This window comes from Neurospora tetrasperma (assembly GCF_000213175.1).
Source record: "Neurospora tetrasperma FGSC 2508 unplaced genomic scaffold NEUTE1scaffold_3, whole genome shotgun sequence".
Lineage (NCBI taxonomy): Eukaryota > Fungi > Ascomycota > Sordariomycetes > Sordariales > Sordariaceae > Neurospora > Neurospora tetrasperma.
The window spans coordinates 4,183,874-4,203,181 of record NW_009799101.1 but is presented as its reverse complement, the minus strand read 5'-3'; the positions used below and the strand labels follow the sequence as shown (position 1 = coordinate 4,203,181).

The 19,308-nt window shown below is 51.2% G+C and overlaps 6 protein-coding genes across 6 annotated transcripts; 4 read left to right on the top strand and 2 right to left on the bottom strand.

Annotated features, from left to right (window-relative positions):
- Nucleotides 1-799: 799 nt before the first annotated feature.
- NEUTE1DRAFT_130029 (uncharacterized protein) lies at nucleotides 800-2,439 on the top strand (the record flags this gene model as incomplete). Its single annotated transcript, XM_009853050.1, has 3 exons — nucleotides 800-1,391; nucleotides 1,452-1,845; nucleotides 1,950-2,439. 3 exons carry the CDS (start codon nucleotides 825-827, stop codon nucleotides 2,258-2,260), a joined length of 1,272 nt encoding a protein of 423 aa, XP_009851352.1.
- Nucleotides 2,440-3,075: 636 nt separating this feature from the next.
- Nucleotides 3,076-5,250, bottom strand: NEUTE1DRAFT_146714 (uncharacterized protein; the record flags this gene model as incomplete). The annotated part of the gene is made up of 2 exons (XM_009853049.1): nucleotides 3,076-4,994; nucleotides 5,142-5,250. 2 exons carry the CDS (start codon nucleotides 5,248-5,250, stop codon nucleotides 3,076-3,078), a joined length of 2,028 nt encoding a protein of 675 aa, XP_009851351.1.
- A 1,244-nt stretch (nucleotides 5,251-6,494) lies between these two features.
- On the top strand, nucleotides 6,495-7,862 carry NEUTE1DRAFT_122564 (uncharacterized protein; the record flags this gene model as incomplete). Its single annotated transcript, XM_009853048.1, has 5 exons — nucleotides 6,495-6,644; nucleotides 6,697-7,066; nucleotides 7,125-7,245; nucleotides 7,311-7,375; nucleotides 7,465-7,862. The coding sequence occupies 5 exons, from the start codon at nucleotides 6,495-6,497 to the stop codon at nucleotides 7,860-7,862; spliced, it is 1,104 nt and encodes a 367-aa protein (XP_009851350.1).
- A 1,280-nt stretch (nucleotides 7,863-9,142) lies between these two features.
- Nucleotides 9,143-10,621, top strand: NEUTE1DRAFT_122563 (uncharacterized protein; the record flags this gene model as incomplete). Its single annotated transcript, XM_009853047.1, has 2 exons — nucleotides 9,143-9,735; nucleotides 9,832-10,621. The coding sequence occupies 2 exons, from the start codon at nucleotides 9,143-9,145 to the stop codon at nucleotides 10,358-10,360; spliced, it is 1,122 nt and encodes a 373-aa protein (XP_009851349.1).
- A 288-nt stretch (nucleotides 10,622-10,909) lies between these two features.
- NEUTE1DRAFT_110423 (uncharacterized protein) lies at nucleotides 10,910-11,723 on the bottom strand (the record flags this gene model as incomplete). The annotated part of the gene is made up of 3 exons (XM_009853046.1): nucleotides 10,910-11,042; nucleotides 11,459-11,499; nucleotides 11,562-11,723. The coding sequence occupies 3 exons, from the start codon at nucleotides 11,721-11,723 to the stop codon at nucleotides 10,910-10,912; spliced, it is 336 nt and encodes a 111-aa protein (XP_009851348.1).
- Nucleotides 11,724-17,430: 5,707 nt separating this feature from the next.
- On the top strand, nucleotides 17,431-19,152 carry NEUTE1DRAFT_82714 (uncharacterized protein; the record flags this gene model as incomplete). Its single annotated transcript, XM_009853045.1, has 2 exons — nucleotides 17,431-18,824; nucleotides 18,942-19,152. 2 exons carry the CDS (start codon nucleotides 17,431-17,433, stop codon nucleotides 19,150-19,152), a joined length of 1,605 nt encoding a protein of 534 aa, XP_009851347.1.
- Nucleotides 19,153-19,308: the final 156 nt, after the last annotated feature.

The window sequence follows — 19,308 nt, the reverse complement described above, 5'->3', positions numbered from 1 at the left end:
CCCATGAGAGCTCTGTGCAGTTTCCTGGGGCCGACCGTGACCCCTGCCGCGGTTTTGTCGAACTGTCGATAGACTCATGCGATGCTCGTTGCAACCTTCTCGATCTTGCCAAGCAATACAACGTCAATCCAACTTTGTCTGTGATTTTTCACTGCCGCTTGACCTTGGGCTGTTAGCCAACACTAAGAAAGAAAACATGAGATCGTATAATGCAGTTGGCCAAGAGCATTAATGGGATCAACAACCTTCCGGATTAGGTTATGCCGCGATGCAGAACGGAGGGACCTGATGCAACCAACGTGCCGATCGGAAGGTACCAATCCAAGGAATCGTCCCCGACTTGCCCTTCCCGGTTGACGGGTGCCAGACACTGCTCACCGAAGCTTGAAATTATCAAGGAGTATCCGAGGGACAACTGACAAACGAACACTGGTTGTCTCCCGGCCTGGCAGTATGAGACGAACCGCGATACGGAACCGCTACCGAGTTCTCATGCAAATCACCCTTCGAAAATACGTCTATCCAGATGCCGAACATGGATAGAGGCCGGTTACTTGGCCCATCAAAACACCTTCCCCTTCGAGCTTGACCTCGATATCGACTACTACCTACCCCAAATATCCACTATGTCACCTACTCTACCTAGGTAGCTCAACCTCACGATGCTGATGCTGATCCAGACCTTCCACCGACCGGTACCCCAGCTTTACACGCACAACGGGCAACTAGTATAAGATGGCCCATGACCCATCGGCCGCCATCATGATTCTGAGGGAGAAGGCAGTGACGGGGAAAATAGCATCTCGAAGCCCACCACCACCACCATGAAGTATCTTTCCATCCTCACCGCCCTCCTGGGCCTTGCCTCCGCCACCGCCATCCGCTCCGAAGCCCGGCCCAAGCGGACTGCGTACGATGGCTACAAGGTTCTCCGTGTCGCCGCCGGTGATGACGCCGACAAGCTCAACAAGATCATCGCCGACCTCGAGCTCGAGACCTGGAAGGGTGTGGCCAAGGTTGGCGGTCACGCCGACGTGGTCGTCCCGCCCTCCAAGCTCGCCGCCTTCAACGCCCAGGCCGAGGGCTTCGAGACCCTCACCATGCACGAAGATCTCGGCGTCTCCATCGCCAACGAGTCTGGCTTCCAGGCCTACGCCGGCACGGCTGACCAGACCTGGTTCAACACGTACCACGCCTATGCCGACCACTTGACCTTCCTCAGGGATCTCGTGGCTGCCCACCCCAACCAGTCCGAGATCGTCACCTCTGGCACTTCGGTCAACGGCAACGCCATCACTGGTATCCGTTTCTGGGGTAGCGCCGGCAAGGGCGTCAAGCCCGCCATTGTGTTCCACGGCACCGTGCATGCGCGCGAGTGGATCACCACCATGGTATGTCAGATGTTTCCAGTGATTTCTTCACAAAAGAAAATCAACTGACGAATTCTCCAGGTCGCCGAGTACCAAGCCTATTACCTCCTGACCAACTACGGCTCCGACGCCACCGTCAAGTCCTTCGTCGACAAGTACGAGTTCTACATCTTCCCCGTCGTCAACCCGGACGGCTTCATCTACACCCAGACCAGCAACCGTCTCTGGCGCAAGAACCGCCAGTCTAACTCGGGCTCCTCGTGCGTCGGCCGCGACATCAACCGTAACTGGCCCGCCCACTGGTCCACGTCCGGCGGTGCCTCCACCAACCCGTGCGACGAGGCCTACAAGGGCGCCCAGCAGGGTGACGCGCCCGAGACGACGGCGCTCGCTGCGTTCTTGGACAAGGTCAAGGCCGCGCAAGGTCTGAAGCTGTTTATTGACTGGCACTCGTACTCGCAGCTTTTCATGTCTCGTATGTTTCCCTGTCCTTTCCTCTTTCCCGCCCTCCTCCTTTCTTTTTCTGAATTTTTTTTTTTTTTTTTTTTGGTTCACTAATACTAATACAATGTACAACAGCCTACGGCTACACCTGCTCCTCCGTCCCCGCCAAAAACGCAGAGTACCAATCCCTCGCCCGCGGCGCCGTGGCCGCCATCAAGTCCGTCTACGGCACCACCTTCAACTACGGACCCATCTGCACCACCGTCTACAAAGCCACGGGCAACTCGGTCGACTACGCGTTTGATGTCAGCGGCGCCGAGTACGCGTTTACTTTGGAATTGCGAGATACCGGCGCCAATGGATTCATCTTGCCTGCTTCGCAGATTCTGCCGAGTGGCGTGGAGGCGTGGGCGGGAGTCAAGTATTTGTTGGCTAATATGAAGTGAGCGGACCAAAGAGGGAAAGGGAGAGGAAAGAGGTGGTGAGAGAGAGTGGGGGTCTAAGGGATGGGTTGGGATCGGTGTAGATACATCCTCTACTGGCACTGGATATGTACCTACCTACCGTACTCTCTGCAAATACACATAGGCACGCCGCACTTCTGAGGGTTTCTCTCACCTATCTCACTTACCCTTGAAACTAGTAGACAATGCCATCTTGCAACATTGCTGAATGTTTTGTGTTCCTTAGGTTTACGGTTCTGATTGTGATACTACATGTTACTTGTAGGCTACAGCGATATCTTTGTACTGTACGTCTGTCGTGGTGTGATAAATCACGAATTCATGAAGTCGATAGTTTAGGTAAGAATGTGCTCTAACAGGTTGGGAGATTCTTTACTATGAATATGTACGCAGTGCATAGTTACTAAATTCAACTCGACTCAACTCAATGCCAAGAACACTCGACATTGATGGATCAATCAGACGCACACATCGTCCGCAGAGTGCTCACTTTTCTCTTTTTCGTTTACCAAAGACATCGACCAGGACTTTCATACTTTAGGGCGGCTGCTGCTAATTTTGGGCTTTTGTTTCTTTTAGCCTCCGGCTGGATTTATTGGTCATCCTGAATTATGTTATGGTAGTTCTCCCAAATTGAGATAGGATTGATGGTGGCAACGGACTGAATGATTCATACGCCGCAACCTCCATGGCATCCTTGTTCACAACAAAAAAGGGAAACAGAGGCGCCAGAAGTTTTATGTTCAGCGTTCATCTAGATAGGCATTAACATATTCAGTCAATCATACCTGCCTCAATCAAGACTCAACAACCTCCAAAGAAACAGCCGAGCAATTCAACCCCCCATACCCAACATCTATATCGCTCCCCAAACTCAACTGCAACCCACACCCAACCCACCCCGACCCAACCTCATCATTCGTAGAATTACCAACACCACAACTCAACCCCCCATCCCCCTTCGTACACTCCAAAGCTTTGTAATCCTCCGAATATACTTTCAATGTTTCCTGCCTCAACATCCACACCGGTCCCTCACCCCCTACTCCCTTTCTACCACCCCCATCACCAGCACCATCACCACTCCCAGTTCCGTTTCCGGAGGCAGCACCAGCACCAGCATCAGCAACAGCACCAGCAACAGCAGCAATCCTCGGCCTAGCATTCCCATCGGTATACCCCACCGCACATAAATGTCCAGTCTTCTCTACACTAAATGAGCTTGCTTGAAATTGACTGATAGTGAAGAGCAACTCGTTTCCAACGACGTGAACAAACCACTTATCGAAAGTACCGCCGGGTTGGGAAACGCGAAGCGAGAAGGGGGTGGAGGTTTCGCTGCAGGTTAGGTCTTTCGTGGCTGTTGGTTTGGGTGATGGTGTAGTGGTTGAAGTGGAAGTGGGAGTAGAGGTTGAGGTGTTGTGATAGCCGGTGTTAGTAATCAATATTCCTGTGCCGGTGCCGGTGCCGGTGCCTTGGACTGTGGAAATCGTGGTTGCGGTTCTGTTGGACCAGAGGGATGTGGTGTTTATGAGGAAGGGGAGGCGGGCGATGGTTGTTGTTGTTGTCGTTGGGGATGTGATTGGATTGGTTGTGAGTGTGACTTTTGTTCCGGTTGTTAGGAGGACAACCGTTCCGGGATCTAGAGGTAGAAAGCTTATCGATGTGCTATTGTACCATGAGGCTCTACCAGTAGTGTTTTTGAACACTGAAAACTTGACACTCGCGGTTGTCCTGACCACCCCAGTACTAGTATTTGCCAGTAATGAGCTGGTAGATGTCCCGTTATGCCAGGACGCTGTGCTGTTCAAGAGAACTGGGTACTTGGCACTCTTTGGAATATTGAGCTGAGTGGAGAAAGTCGTGATGTTCGCAGGTGCTGTTGCTAGAGCTGCCGTAGAGTTGGTGTAAGGAGCTGCCGTAGCTTCTCCAGCTGAATAACTGTGGGTCGACGTTGTGTTCAACCATAACAGCTCCTTGGTTGTCGTAGGTATTGCAATTGTCACCACATGCACGGTCGATTTGGTGGCCGAAGGTGCTGACGAGCTGATAACGCTTGTCGACCCCGGATCACTGCTTGCTTCTATGGAAGAAGTCACTCGGCTCGTGAACAAAGTCGTTGGACGTAAAGAATTGCCACTTCCATTCTTCCTTCCCGCGTAAACTGTGCTCATAGCTGTTCCTGTCCCTGTCCCAATTTGCCTTCCTGGAATCGTGCTATTGGCGAAAAAAGGCGGCAGGGTAACGTTCGCAACCGTCTCGAAGACAGTAACTGTTGTCGTAGTGACTGGCCGAGCAGCAGCCCTAGTGGTTTGAGAGAGTCCCAAGCAAGAGCATGCCGAGGAATAATCGGCTTCCGAGGCGCAATTCTTCGCATAGTGAGGTAGTGTCGCCGAAGTTGGGCTCGTAGTCACCCGCCGCTCCTGGAGAGCCTGTGCGGGTAAGAAGCCCGGCCTTTCCACCTTGAGGGCATCGTGATCAACTTCGGTCAACTTATGATTTCCATTATCTTCGGTCTCGGAGGCGGTCGAATTCGTTGGCTCTGTCCTTGTGGTAATGGTCGCAGAGCGATGTAGTGTAAGAGTCGCAACCCTCTTTGTGCTGGCCACCGTCGTCGTGGTCGTTCTCCTGCTGGATGTTCCTGTGGGAGCAGTTTGCGCAAGGAAAGACAGACAGTCCGCCGTGACGTTTCTGCCAGTTGGCGCATTTCGTATGGCTGTACAACAAACAATTTGTCAGTGATCAAAGTGTTCAAGCAAAACGATGGGAGTTCAAGTTGGAAACATGGCGATAAGATAGGACATGGAACAAGACGGTTACGTCAACAAGCATCCGCTAGCAGCTGGCGACAGGGCAAACATACCGCTAAGACGGCTGTCATTTGAACACTGCGCAGCGAGAGCTTGGGCCACGCATAGCGCTAACACAACGAGCCAGGAAATGCTCCTTCTTGTCGGCATTGCAGGCGCCATGTCTTCTTGCTCTTTCCTTACATCTGTCGACGGCTCGATGAACTCGAAAAAAAGGACAACACAAGTCGCGTGCAATTGAGCCCTCAACGTTTCTCCGATATCTCGCTGGTCATCAGTCATTTCACATTATGATTCTTCGCTTTCAGCCTTGGATTTGGCATTTCATTAAGAAGCGCGGAAAGCAGGTTATGAGGTGGTAGTGAACCGTTCTTGGTATTCACAATGCCCCTGTTGACATCTTAACATGGCATCTTATACCTCACGGTTCCCAATGGACGACTGACTTGCAAGCAGGGATTAATCCCTTTCTCCTCAATTTCCAGGAGACAAAGCAATATTATAATGCGGTTGACATTGACGTCTTGGTGAGAAGCATACACAGCTCTACCAGTCCTGCAGAAGAAGAGAGGGATCACCCGTGATATTGGGTACAGCCCACACTGTCCCGTCTCGACGTGATGGGTTCGGCATATAGTTTGTACCTGGCGATCCCGCTGTTGGGACCAGCAATCATGATCAAGCGGCATATGCAATGAAACTCGAATCACTCATGAACCATGGGGAGCTGAACCACAACGGCTATGGTGGTGCCTGAGCTCAGTTCAGTCCAGTCCCATACCGACAGCAATCTTGAGGAAACCATAACACATGGGTGTTACAGGAAAGGGAAGGTGTATGATCAAGCCGGCTGATGTGTCGCCCCAAATGACAACAATAGGGGTCTGATCGCCGCGCAAGCGTCCGTAAACACCAAAAACGAACCAAAGGACTGGTCACTCGAGGACCCATCGTGACACCACCAGCCGTGACCGCCCGCCAGCAAACCAAGTACAACCTCGGACACGGGAAATGCTGTTTTGACCCGTTGAGGATGCTCTCGGCCCCGGTGGTGGCGGTGGTCTCAAGAGTTCGACTCCGAGGCGAGAATGAAGCACCAAAAAGGGAGCCAGCAGTATGTGTCCCAAGTAGGGCTTCCTACCTCTCCTCGATCTCTCCCTCTTCGGGGTCGACGGTCACTATGTGTGACCTCTGGCTCACGCACTATGGGCCCGAACAGAGCGCATATGTTGTGTATCGCAAGCTCGCCCAAGGAATTTCTTCTTTCTATAAGACACTCTTGACAGCTTGTTGAACCCAGAACGCCCCCTGGTAGGTCTCAATCTGGCACAGTCCTCAACCCTCGACCCACCCATGGACGATTGTTTTTCTCTTCTCTTCCTACTATCATCATCACTATCGTTGAGATGGAATCTGAAAATCGAGGATCCGAGATCCTCGCCGTGACTTGGACACTCACCGGCTTAGCAGCGGTATCCCTTGTTGTCAGAATAGTGTGGAAACTACGCTCCAAGAAGAAACTATGGTGGGATGACCACATTTGTTCTGTCTCATGGGCAAGTGCACCCTCATTTCCAGAGATCGTCAACCATACTAACACGTAAACAGTTCGTCCTCAAAACCTCCATCTTCATTGTCACCATAGCCACCTCCAAAGGCCTCGGTGAACACGTTCAGGCTATCCCCGAAGATAACCTCCCCGCTATCGGTCTACTCGGCAACTTCATCGGCACCCTCTCCATACTCGCCTCGGTATGGAGCAAGACCTCCTTCGCCCTCACGCTACTCCGGTTGCTGTCGGGCAGATGGACCAAGGACCTCCTCTGGCTCGGCGTGGCCACCATCCACGTTTTTCTGATCGTCAACGCCCTCTTTATGTGGATTAGATGCTCACCGGCCGCGAAGACGTGGGATACCTATATGGAAGGGACATGCTGGGATAACCAGGTCTATCCCCAGTATGCGATGTTTGCTGCTGGTATGTTCTACTACATCCTAGTTGACCGCCTAGCTTTTGTACTGATGTGGTTCTGCAGGATACTCGGCAGCCGTAGACTTCATTCTAGCCCTTCTCCCATTAGCACTATTCTATCAACTCCAAATGCTACACCGGAAAGAAAAACTCGGCGTCTCCCTAGCCATCATTGTCGCGCTTGTGTATGTACCCCCCTTCTCCTCCACTTAACAACCACCATGAACTCCTTCTCCTAACCAACCTTCAGCTCCGGAACCACCGCCATAGTGAAAACAACCGTTATCTCCGGCCTCACCTCTTCAGACTTTACCTGTACGTATCCTGCCTCCCTCCCTCATTCTTTCATCACCCTTTCCCACTCACTCACTTCCTTCCTCACTTGCTAACACCATCTGACAAAGTCACCACCGCCCCCCTAATCTACTACGCAACCGCCGAATCCGCCCTCACCATCATCGCCTCTTGCATCCTCTCCTTAGCCACTCTCTCACGAAATACCCGACCAGAGAACTCGGCAAGCGACAACAAGTCGCTGGAAAACCAGAGTCAGACGTCGGAAAATATTCCGTTGGGAGCAGCTAGTGCTAGTGCTAGCGGTGGGCAATCAGCGCCGAGTAGTTCCTCTGGACAAGGACAAGAGAATAACAGTAGTATCGTCAGAGATGCGGTTATTGAAGAAGAAGGAAGAGGAGAACGAGAGCAGTCTGGTGGGCAGGAGGAGAGAGAAAGAGAGAGGAGGAATCGGTGCTGGTATAAATTGTCGCCTGATACGAATGCTTGGCCTGGGGTTTTGATGTGATGGCGGAGTGGTGTGGTAGAGGATGAAGGAGAGAAGATGAATGTGGGATGGAAGAAGCAGTGAAGGGAGGGTGATGGTGCTGTCTATGTAACATATACACGGGAAATCTCAGGTCAGTGAGTTACTTGACAGCGTGAGTTGAGGACATTTTGATGAATGTCTTTTAGACACTATATAGGGAAGGAAGGTTGAATGAAAAATGTAAAATGTTTAAAAAAAAAAAAGATCGATATCGTTGAAAGTTCCAGACACATTACATTGGAGAAAAAGATAGATGCAAAAAGACGAATTGGTCTCTCCCGCCGGGAATTGAACCCGGGTCTCGAGCGAATCGAACTGATGTTCAAGCTTGACAAGCTCACATACTGACCACTATACTACGGAAGACTTACAGCTGTGATCAGCTGTCGTAGTTTGTTGGGAGATTTGGCGGATGTTGGCCCTATAACCTTCTGTATAACATTTGGCTTTCTGACAGAACGCGCTGAACAGTAACTGCTCTCCATTTGAAGCGTCTATTTGTTAATGTCTAGCATCACCTCTTGTCTTTTCCCAAAACAACTAACTCCATAGGCGTATTATCGCCAGTCCTTTTCCTATCCTGTTAACCATTTTTGGCATTATGTATATCGACACCTCGGGCAGATGACAAGCAACTTAAAGTGCAATCCCGCCGGTGCGGTTCAAGCTCATAGGTATCTCGAAGCGAGCACTTGCTTACGTTCCCAGCCACCAGCGTCTAGACACCTCAAGATGGGCGGATGATGGCGGATATCGCCGGATTCAGGGCTCATCCTTCGCTAGTCAGGCGGAGAATTTGGGCTTGGCCTGCTGCCAATGCGTGGTGGTTGCATCCAGATGTGCCCAGAATTACCAGATCCGAGGCACGTTACAGGCACCCTTTGACTTTCATCGCCAGGTTATGCGGGGGACCTTCCTGTTTGGGCTTCCATGTCATGGCCGCGACCAGAGAGGAAGCTTTTCGTATTTTTGCCCAGAAGAAAAAAAAAATGTTATCGGGGAAGCCTTGATAACTAGAAAACCACCATATTTTTGTGAACCTGTCGATAATAACTCCAAACCACCGACGTCTCTTTCTCTTTTTTGAATATCAAACTCTTTCGTGTTGTTGATTTTGGCGCATCGCACCCTCGAAGCGAACCCTTTTTTTTTTTTTTTTTTTTTTTTTTTCGGAACCCTTAATCACAGCGCATCTGCAGTGTCGGCAATCGACCCCACCCCCGCATTTCACCATGAGCATTGTTCCCCAGGAAATTTCCATGGACCTTCCGGTCATCGACCTCGACGTCTACCTCAACAACCCCGTCGACTCCCCCGAAGTCAAGGCTGAGTGCGAAAAGGCCGCGAAGGCTCTCATCACCTACGGTGCTCTCGTGCTCCACGATTCGCGCGTCGCAGAGAAGGACAACGAGACCTTCCTTGACCTCCTAGAGGACTACTTTGCGCAACCCGAGGAGGAACTTCGCAAGGATGAACGCCCCGAGCTGAGCTACCAGATTGGTGTGACTCTGGAGAACACCGAGAAGCCCAAGTGCGCCGTTGATGAGCCATGCCTGAACGTCATCCAGCGCCTTGCGCCCGAGGAGAGGCCCTTGGATATTTCCGGCCACCACCCCGACCCCAAGTGCCGTTTCTTCTGGCGCATGGCTGAGCAGCCGCCATACGAGACCAAGTTTCCCGGCTTGAACGCGGATAATGTCGTTCCTCAAGCGCCACACATCAAGGAGCGCTGGAACCCGGCCATGCAGCAGTGGGGCACCTCGATGAAGAGCGCTGTTGAGGGTCTCACTGAGATGACTGCCGTTGGTCTTGGCTTGCCTGCTGGCAGCTTTAAGGACGCGGGCAAATACGGGTAGGTTTTCTTTTCGTCTTCCAACTAAAACAACATATAGTCGGTCTCGCATTTTCACAGTTACTGATACCTGGCCCCCTTCCCCCCCAAATACAGCCCCCACCTCCTTGCCCCTACCGCCTCCGACCTCGTCAAGTACGGCCAAAAGGACACTATCCTCGCCGGCTTCCACACCGACCTCAACTTCCTCACCATCCACGGCCGCTCGCGCTATCCCGGTCTGCACATCTGGGCCCGCAACACGGGCAAACGCATCGCCGTCAAGATTCCTCCGGGTAACTACCTCTTGGTACAAGCCGGCAAGCAGCTCGAGCACATCACGGGCGGTCTGATCAAGGCCGGCTTCCACGAGGTCGTCGTCAACGAGCGCACCGTCGAGGTCATTGAGAAGCGCAAGCAGCAGTTCCCCGACCGCCCGCTGATCCGTATCAGCTCGACTTTCTTCTGGCATCTGAACTCGGATCATGACCTTGCGCCTATTCTCAAGTTGGCGGAGGAGGCGCATAGGTTGAGGGCGGAGCAGTTTAATCTGGGAAGGGATGAAGGTGAGGAGAAGACGTACCCGCCCATGAAAGTGGGTGAGTTGGTGCAGGAGGAGTTGAAGCATATTGCTTTGATGGCGTAGATGGGTTCATCAGGAGGGGAAATGTACGATTGGTAGGGGAGACGGTATCGGTGGGCTGGAAAAGGCGACAACGAAAAGGGCTTCATTGATTGTTATAGGTTGTCCTTACAAGAAGAGGAGAATTGGATAGTAGGGCAGCCTGAATACTTGGAAGGAGTGCCGGTGAATGCGCATCAGTACCATTTATTGGAGAAGGCACGGAGCTCCAGAGTTATTTTCATTAGTTTAGCATCGCACATGAATTTATTTGTTCAAGATTTCATTTTGTAGGTGCTACAAAGGTTCAGTTCTCGTGATGTATTACCAAGTGCACGCGTTCTCCAGCAGCTTTAGCCAGCATACGCGCCATTCATATGAGAGTATAACTCTTGCGAACAATTCCGAGAAAAGGCGTGCATGTCATTTATTGAGCAGAAATCAACGAGCTGCCATAGTGTTGACTGGTAAGCGGTCTCTGGAGATCATGATATAAGTCCAGTAGCCAGCAACATTCTCCACAACCAACTACGACAGCTGATCAACAGTTGTAAGTCTTCCGTAGTATAGTGGTCAGTATGTGAGCTTGTCAAGCTTGAACATCAGTTCGATTCGCTCGAGACCCGGGTTCAATTCCCGGCGGGAGAGACCAATCTTTTTTGCCTTTTTTGCCTTGTTCGTCTTTTTCCATCCCTTGGGCTTGCAACTGTTATACATTTTCTAATTCTCTCTTGTGTTGATATTTTTTTTTCGCTTTACTAATTTATGTCTGAGGGGAGGACACTCTCGAGATCACTGTACAGCTTCATCGACTTCTGTGTTTGACTGCACACTGCCTCGCCTATTCTCAGTCTCGTGTGAGTTGCCTTGGCTTGCAATGGTCAGTTTTGAAGTTGCTAAAAACACCGACCAACAACTAAAGTAATGACCGATTGTCCATGTGCTCTGGCTCTCCCCCTGAAATTCACAGCTCTATATAAAGTACGATTAGGCATCAATACACATGACTGAACAGCTGTTCATAGCGTCGATTTGCTACAGACACAGGCCGTCTGGCGGTCGTTTCAGTTTCTTCTTCTTTAGTATCGACCTCGGACATTTCCAGGACCATCGCGCACTGACCTTCGGTTCGGTTCGCACAGTCCCAAAACATCCGCCCCACACTACACTACATGCATAGGTAGAGCTTGCCCTCGGCATTTATTAATCTCCCCAGTATACGTACACAGTATCCAACCGAGCCGGAGTAAGCCCCGGCGTGTCCGCGCACCGGGCCTTTTTCATGTTCATGGGCAACGCAACGGACGCGTGAGCCCAGTTCCAGTACGTAATCTGGTGGATGGATGGGATGAGTCCGTAATCTCACCGCCGGGGACAGACGACACATGTCGCTCGCTCGCTGCACGGTGAAACCCGCGGGCCTATTCTACTTACTTGTCGTCCACTAAGACTACACAGTAGTACACTGCGAAAGTGTGTGTGCAGGATCACGATGACTTCTTTCGATCAAGAAAACGACGAAATTACTTCGCATAATACTCGGACTTTTCCAGTTTTCGATCTGTACGTCGAATGATGACGCAACTGACACGATTGCCGAATAATTAAAGATCACGATAAGATCGAGATGCTCTTTTCAATACTACACTACTGTGATTTTCTTGGAAAAATGCAAAAGTTCCTCGCGGCACCAGCCGATAGTGTTGGCCTGCTTGCCGATCAAAACTAATGGTCCAAGACAATGAGTACTTAGGACGCTTCTTCCTAGGCTTGCTAGTGTAGGGACCCAGCGGGCCGCAATGCTGCCGGACCGGCATCCAGAGGTGCCCGCTTGTCGATGCTATCAACAGCACCTTTGCTCTCGGCCTTTTGTCGGATCTCGTTGGCAAGCTTATGGCATCGAGGGAAACCCGCGAAGCATCATGATGCGGTTCAAGCTCGATCTAGCGTAGCACTCACGCGAGCACATCAATGCGATCGATGAGAAGAACGGGGATCTTGAGGGATCTGCTTGTGAAGATGTGAAATACCTGAGAGTGTGATATCAATGGCAGGCAGGGCCGTCGTACCGCAAGCTGCCGAAAATCATGGACGGACGGCAGACGGGACGGGAACTGAGAGTCAGAAAACTTTAGCTGCGGTTGTCTAACTGAAAGAAGTGAAGATATCTCCACTGTTGGGAAATTGGGAGAACTCCACCACAACATTTGTAGTGCTGTTGTTTTCTTTTCCGCATTTCTGAGGCTTTTGGGGATCTTCGATCATCATTCCGCAACTGGTTCATACAAGTGGATTAAAAATATGTTCGGGGGAGACGGGACGGGTGAAGAGATTTCAAATCGAATGCAGAGAATGGAAGTTGCCTTCTCGAAGAACCGAACAATCATCGAGCTTCGGGCGATGGGCTTGAGTCCGCTGAGGATTGAGGCTTCGGGGTTTGGGTGAGACGTAGCCTCGATGTCAGGCTCATTGTCGATGAAACGGACAAGACTTTCGTAGTGTACACATATAAATGGAGTGTCGTTTCCAGATCGCTTCTAGAACCACATAGTGTTGTCAAGTAAGCCTTGGCTGACATTCAAAATGTCTTTTCAAGAGCGGTATGTAACAAACCATAACTGAGGGTATCTCCGCGCTGACTTTCCGCCCCCTTCACAAGCAATGTCTCTCGTTGCCGGTGCTGTCGCGTGACCGCTTGACCGCTGTCGGTAGTTGACAAGGAAAATGCCTGCTGTCGAGCTGCAAGTTTAAAATGAAATGAACGGAGGCACGACGATGCGCGAACTGCAACACCGCAAATGCTCTGCCGGCCGGTGAAGCTAAGCTGTTCGACCGTTAGGTTGGCACATGGCCGAAGTGGAAATCAACCGTCGGCCTCCCCCACCCTTTTTTCCATCTTAAGAGCACACAGCATGAAGCCATTGACCAATCATGGTTGAGATGAATGAATCCTGATCGAGGTCTCGAGATGAGGCTCCAAGTCGAAGGAAGGGCAACACAAAATCTCATCTCCTCAGTCGTGGCACAGCAGTGGCTTGTGTATCCGAGATACCTGTTGCCTCTTTTTCCTTTCGGCCCTTCATCCAAGGAACTTTGGGCAGCAGCATTCGAATCATGGACAAGAGGAGGCTCTGTTGTTGAAGATCGAGGCTTTTGGATTACGAAGAACCGGAAATTACTTTACAGAACTGAAGCAGCTTTACGCCGTACGGTACTGTGTACACTACAGTACATGAAAAATTCTGGACGAAGTGGAACGGGCCCTACGAGGAATTTTCTCGGGCACTTGGCAGCAGCAGCAGTTCCCACCTCGCGCAATCCCACCTTCCATTGCATTGTGCAGGGACCAAGGGCGCGGTCCGTGCACGGTACCTGCGTCTGACAGATCGCATCGCAAGCTTTATCTTGTTGGAGTCTAGCTCCAGTTTCATCTTTGCTGCTAAACACTGAACCGACGGCCTGGGTGACGGTTTTTTTTACAACTCGAAGCTTCAAGTGCTCAGAGTGCCCACTGTGAGCATCAAATGTCTTGGGAAAGCTGTCGCTGTCTGACTCCACGTTATCAGATGTCAAGCAGCAGATACTTGTACAGTGCCATTTCGTAATACGACGACGACGACGACGACGAGAGTGTCAACAAAAGTGAATTACATACGGGCTATGCAGGTCTCGCTTGCATCACAGAGAATGCGCGTAACACTGTGTACAATGGAGACAACTTGAAGCTCTTCTCGAACCGATGGACGACGATTACCAAATACTGCCCGTTACGAATGGGGTACACAGACCCCACTTCTCTCCGCTACCCTCCGGCTTACTGCTTCGACACCGCAAGCCAGCACAGAACATGGCAACCTCCGCGATCTTTGGAAACATAGCACCGGAACCCATATCTTATTTAATCCATAGGAACGAGCATGTGCATGTAACCTGTCGAGCAACGCAAACCACCTTTTCCCTTGCCATTCGTTGCAACGACATCTGCGTACAAATGTTGCTTGCTCGTGGCCTACACGCTAGAGACGAGGACAGCCATTCTCACGAGTATCAAAGGTGACGAGGCAGCTTAGATCTGGTGGTTCATCTCTTGCATCTTACTACTCTTGACGTTACTCAGCATTTATTGTCTCTCCGTGGCCTGTCCTTGGACTGACTGACGTACGCCACACGGATATGTATCCCCCATGTAGGAGAGCGAGACCCGACCCTAGCCCCGCCTTTGATTTCTTTACACAGCAGAAAAAAAAGGTCTCTGAAACCTGAACTAGGACTCGCCGATTGATGAGCGTATATGTAGTACTGTAGTCGAGTTCAGCAGTCATAGCGACGACAAGCCAGCCAGGACTACACTATGTATACATACCGCCTCTCACGGAATACTAGTAGAGTCCTTGGATCGGAAATGACGTGCGACCGGTCCTTCACGACATTCTCGGCGTAAACTCCTGGACTAGCAAAATCGAGCCTAACTCTTGTACACTAACCTTGGAGCGAGCGGTTTGCGAATTCTATCTATGCTCATCTTGGTAAATACCCGTCTCTTGGCGGCTCAAAGCCCATGTGTGGCCAGGCGAGTCCATCGCCGATCCCCGTTAACCAGGTTCTGTTACAAGATACGCACGGAGGGGAGATCACCAATGCCAGAGAGTCGGGAAGAAGAAGAAGAAGAAGAAGAAGACCTTCAATGCTCTGCCCCCCCTCATGCACTCCAGTACGTAATTCAACAGACGAATCTGAGAACGGCTTGGCAGGTACAAGAAGTGAAGCGGACAGGCAGCCAGGAACCAGGGGGGGTGGAGGGGCATGATGTACAGCCCATTGCTGGTTCGTCTGTTAGCTCGGTACACTAGGTAGGTACCTCTACTGCACTCTGTCCACTAGGTAGACGAAATCTATCCTTCATAGTCCCAAACCTCACAAAGACAAATCAAAATAGCAGAGTACGAATTACAAAGGCATTGACAGGAATTGATACAACATATTGAATATCAGATATGGCATTTCCAAGGTAATAACCACGCATTAGTTAGCTAATGAAAACGCATAGGAAAGTTGACGTAAGGTCTCGAGCTAACAAACCTGTACTTGTCCGAACTGCACTACCTAGTCTAAGCTTCTATGTCACCCCTGCAAGGAAGAAAAAAAAAAAAAAAAAAAGTGTCGGTTCTCTGGAATAACAAGGAGGCTTCGCTCCAAAACAACCCATGTTTATTACCCACCTCCATTCATCCCTCATCCCGAAACGACGGACCTGAAAACCCACAACGACAACAAATGGGATCCACACGTAAGGCACGGCATCTCGAACCTGCAGCAGCTGCAGTGGTCCAACAACCAATTCTCTTCTCACTTTCTCAGAGTCATGCACCCCGTAGTGACTAGTGACTAGTGTAGTGTACATACGCGAAGCGAGCAAGCGAGGGAGCGAGTACGGTCCTTTTTTTTCTTCTTTTCTTTCTTTTCAGCTCTTAGGTGTATTCTTTCTTACATACACCTCGGTACTATAGTCTAGGGTGGGTAGGGTTTTCTTGGTAATACATTTATTACCCAATGATGCCCACTCAACACAGCATTCACTCCATCCGTGAAGTTCGGGGTGGATCATTCTCTCTCTCTCTCTCTGTCTCCGTCTCTCTTACCCAGCTTTTTTCTTTTTTCTTTTTTTCTCTTTTACCAAAGGCTTTTGTCTTGACTTGACTTTTGGGGCCAGTTCTCATCCATTCGTTCATTCATATTTAACTTCAAGCTTGTCTGTCATTCGTTCATCCAATCGACAAAGGTCCCAGTTTTAGTCTCCAGTTTGACCTCCGCTCCAGACTCCATGCCTCTTACCTCCCGTTGACCAGCCTTCCTGGTCTAGAATCTCTCCAACTCTTTTTTTCCCACCGATCCCGGGATTACGGATACCTACAGAATTACATCGAGGATCGAAGTGAAGAGTGTCAACAAAGTTTCTTCGTCATCATCGTGGAGGATCTTTTGTTGCATGTAACAGAATTGGATCTTACTCTTTCACCCCCAAAATCGGTCATTCGGCACATCTTACATAAATACTTCCTATACTCAAAAGCCACCACTGGTTTTCCACAACGAAGAAGACAAGCCTCGGGAATCGATCGAGTAAAGGGTATCCGACCCGATACTTCTTCAACTTGCTACAACAACAACTCACCAACCGGCTGGTTACCGACTACACTGCACTGCGCTGCACGTGGCTTGAAACACATTCCTTCAAACTATCCAACCACAGCACAAAGCACACACGACCAAAAAAAGAACAAAACGACATACACACAGTACATCTGTCGTCGTCGGAAGCCGTTCTTTTGGTGTGGACCGACCAATACCGACATACGGGAACCTGCAGGAGAAAGAGGAAGAGAACGAGAACGAGAGAGAAAGGGAGGCTGGGGTATTGTACTGGTTTCTTGTTTGCTTGCTTGCTTGCTTTCAAGGTCATCATCATCAAAACCAGCAGCATACCGCTCTTCACACAAAGAGAGACAAGACAAGTTAACAAGAGGTTGTTTGCTTTTTCTCAAACAGAAAACGCACAGACCACATCTTGTTTTCCCACCTATTCTTCACTAGCTGGTCGATCGTGTCTCTCGTCTGCTGTCTGCTGACCGCCGACCACTTTTACTCACCTTGCAAGCTAAAGCTTTCCAAGGGCCTGGGCTCCTTGTTGATTGCTTTACCCTGCCGATTGTTAACCAACGTCCTGGGACAAGCAATTGCGGATCGAATCGAACGAGACCTTTACACACGGCAAGACGGCCGGACGGGAGCGAGGGGTGAGAGTCGGGGGAGGTTATCCAAATTAACCTTCTTTTTTTTCGACTCCGTGACTCCGCGGACTCTTTTTGCCAATCAGAAAACTTGCCGGAGTCGTTCGTTTCGTTCGTCCGTTGGTTACACATTGTCCGGACCGCCACACAGCACGAACCACTGGGGTTCATCAAACAAAAAGACGAACGAGAAAGCCCGAGCCATAAGTGTTTCATACCCGAACATTTTGGTTCTCTGGGTTTTCGGTTCTTCGTCCTTTCTCTTCCGCTTTATTTGTTCGACTGCCATCACATCAGCAACTCGCAATGGCGATACCACCTGTGATCCCAGCGTTGCTGGGCACAGTAGCCGTCTTTGCGACAACGGCTATATTTGTTATTCACATCATCCTGGCCAGATCATTGGCTCAGGAGACTTCTTCATCAGTCCAGACAACGACCATCGTCGCCGCGGTATTTGAGGGCTTGGCGCTTTTCACAACAACTTTCCAACTCATCTCAGGTTGCGTGGCTTCACGCTTGGTTAGGAGGTTCAACGGGGTATTGTTTGGGGCTGGACTTATTGTGTGCTCGGTGGCTGCTGCGCTGTCGATCGCCACTTTGGTGTTGCTCAGCAAGGATTCGGCAAAGCTACCAGAGAAGGTAGCGGGGACTAAGACATCGGGATTCGTTGTTGGAGGAGCGGTGGCATTGGGAGTCGCGTTCGCAGCGCAATTATCCTTCCAGGTTCTGTGCTTCATCAGTGTTCGAATGGGCGGCGTGTGTTGCGCAGGAGACGTGGAGAGCTCGCCAAGGCAACAAGTCAAGGCGATCCCCTACCAGCAGACGAACCCCAACACGGAGAAGGTCCGCTTCGAAGACCCGACAATGTCGGGACGGGGAACTCCCCGTCCGGGCTATGGACACTCGGTGGGTAACTCTCTGAGCTCGTGGCGCTCATCGCTCTACTCAGCCATGCGCCCCATTCCCTCAAAGACCCATCTCCTAGCGAGCAACAGCCAGTACTCGCTACCTCTTCGCATGCGCCAGTCCGACTCAATCGATTCAATCGCCATGCACGAGCGTCAGACCACCTCCGTTGCCATGACTCTCGAGAACGGCTTCAACTCCGAAGGCATCAACTCCGTTGACCCTCAAAACCGACAGGCTGTCGCCGAGGCTGCCCCCGCCTGCTCTCCGGCAATGCCACCTGCACCCTTCCTTGAAACCATCGCGGCCAGCCCCATGACCAGCAGGCAACCCAGTCCCGCTTTACCTCCTACAGACAGTGAGCTAGACCTTGGCAACAGTCTGTTCGTCCCGCCCAAGTCCATCCGCCGCCGCAGCCGCTCCTTCAGCCCCGCCTCTATGCGGTCAATGGAGTTCGCGCGGGAAGCCTTCACCCAGCATGCCACCATGTCCGAAACGCACATCAGCGAGGCGCACATCCACCCTCTTTTCCGATCAGATTCGCCTACGCCGCCGGCTATCGTGTCTCCCGGGACAGTAGTGGTCGCGGCGCCCAACGGCGGGCAGGTCCTCTCGGATAAGCATAGCATCCGAACCCTAACGAGAAGGCGAAGCGGGAGCTTGCCGGCGGTGCCAAGCCCATTGAGCAGGCAAGGATCACTAGAAAGCTTTAGGACAAAGGTGACGAAGTATGAATGCGGGAGCAGACCGGGGACGAGGGCGGAGGAGCTGAGGGAGGAGGATGAAGAGGGGTTATCTGATGAGGAGGAGAGCGACGATGATGAGGAAGGATATGGTGGGAACGAGGAAGGAAATGATAGGGATGAGGCAACGATGTCGCCGATGAAGGGGAAGACTCCGGCTGTGAGCAGCCCATCGCCCTCGCCTAGACCATCGCTGGCTCACGATGATGCGGCAGATGGAGAAATGACACCGCCTATTCCGGACTGGATCCTCGGTGCTGGAGCGAGGACGAGCTTCTTGGGATATAACCAGCGGAAAAGCCATGCGCCTACGTCTGCGCCGGCTGATGACGAGGAGGAGGAGGAGGAGGGTGTTGCTGGTCCCTCCGTTCGATGACGAAACATGGCCGGCTTAAAGACAAAAAAAAGGTTTCCTTTGTTTGGTTTTGATTGTGGTGTATAACGGGCATCGAGCGGCTGGTTGGTTGTGTGGTTGTGTTGGATGGCCTGAGACGAAGTTACGACATGATACCTTTCTTTCACTTCTTTACCC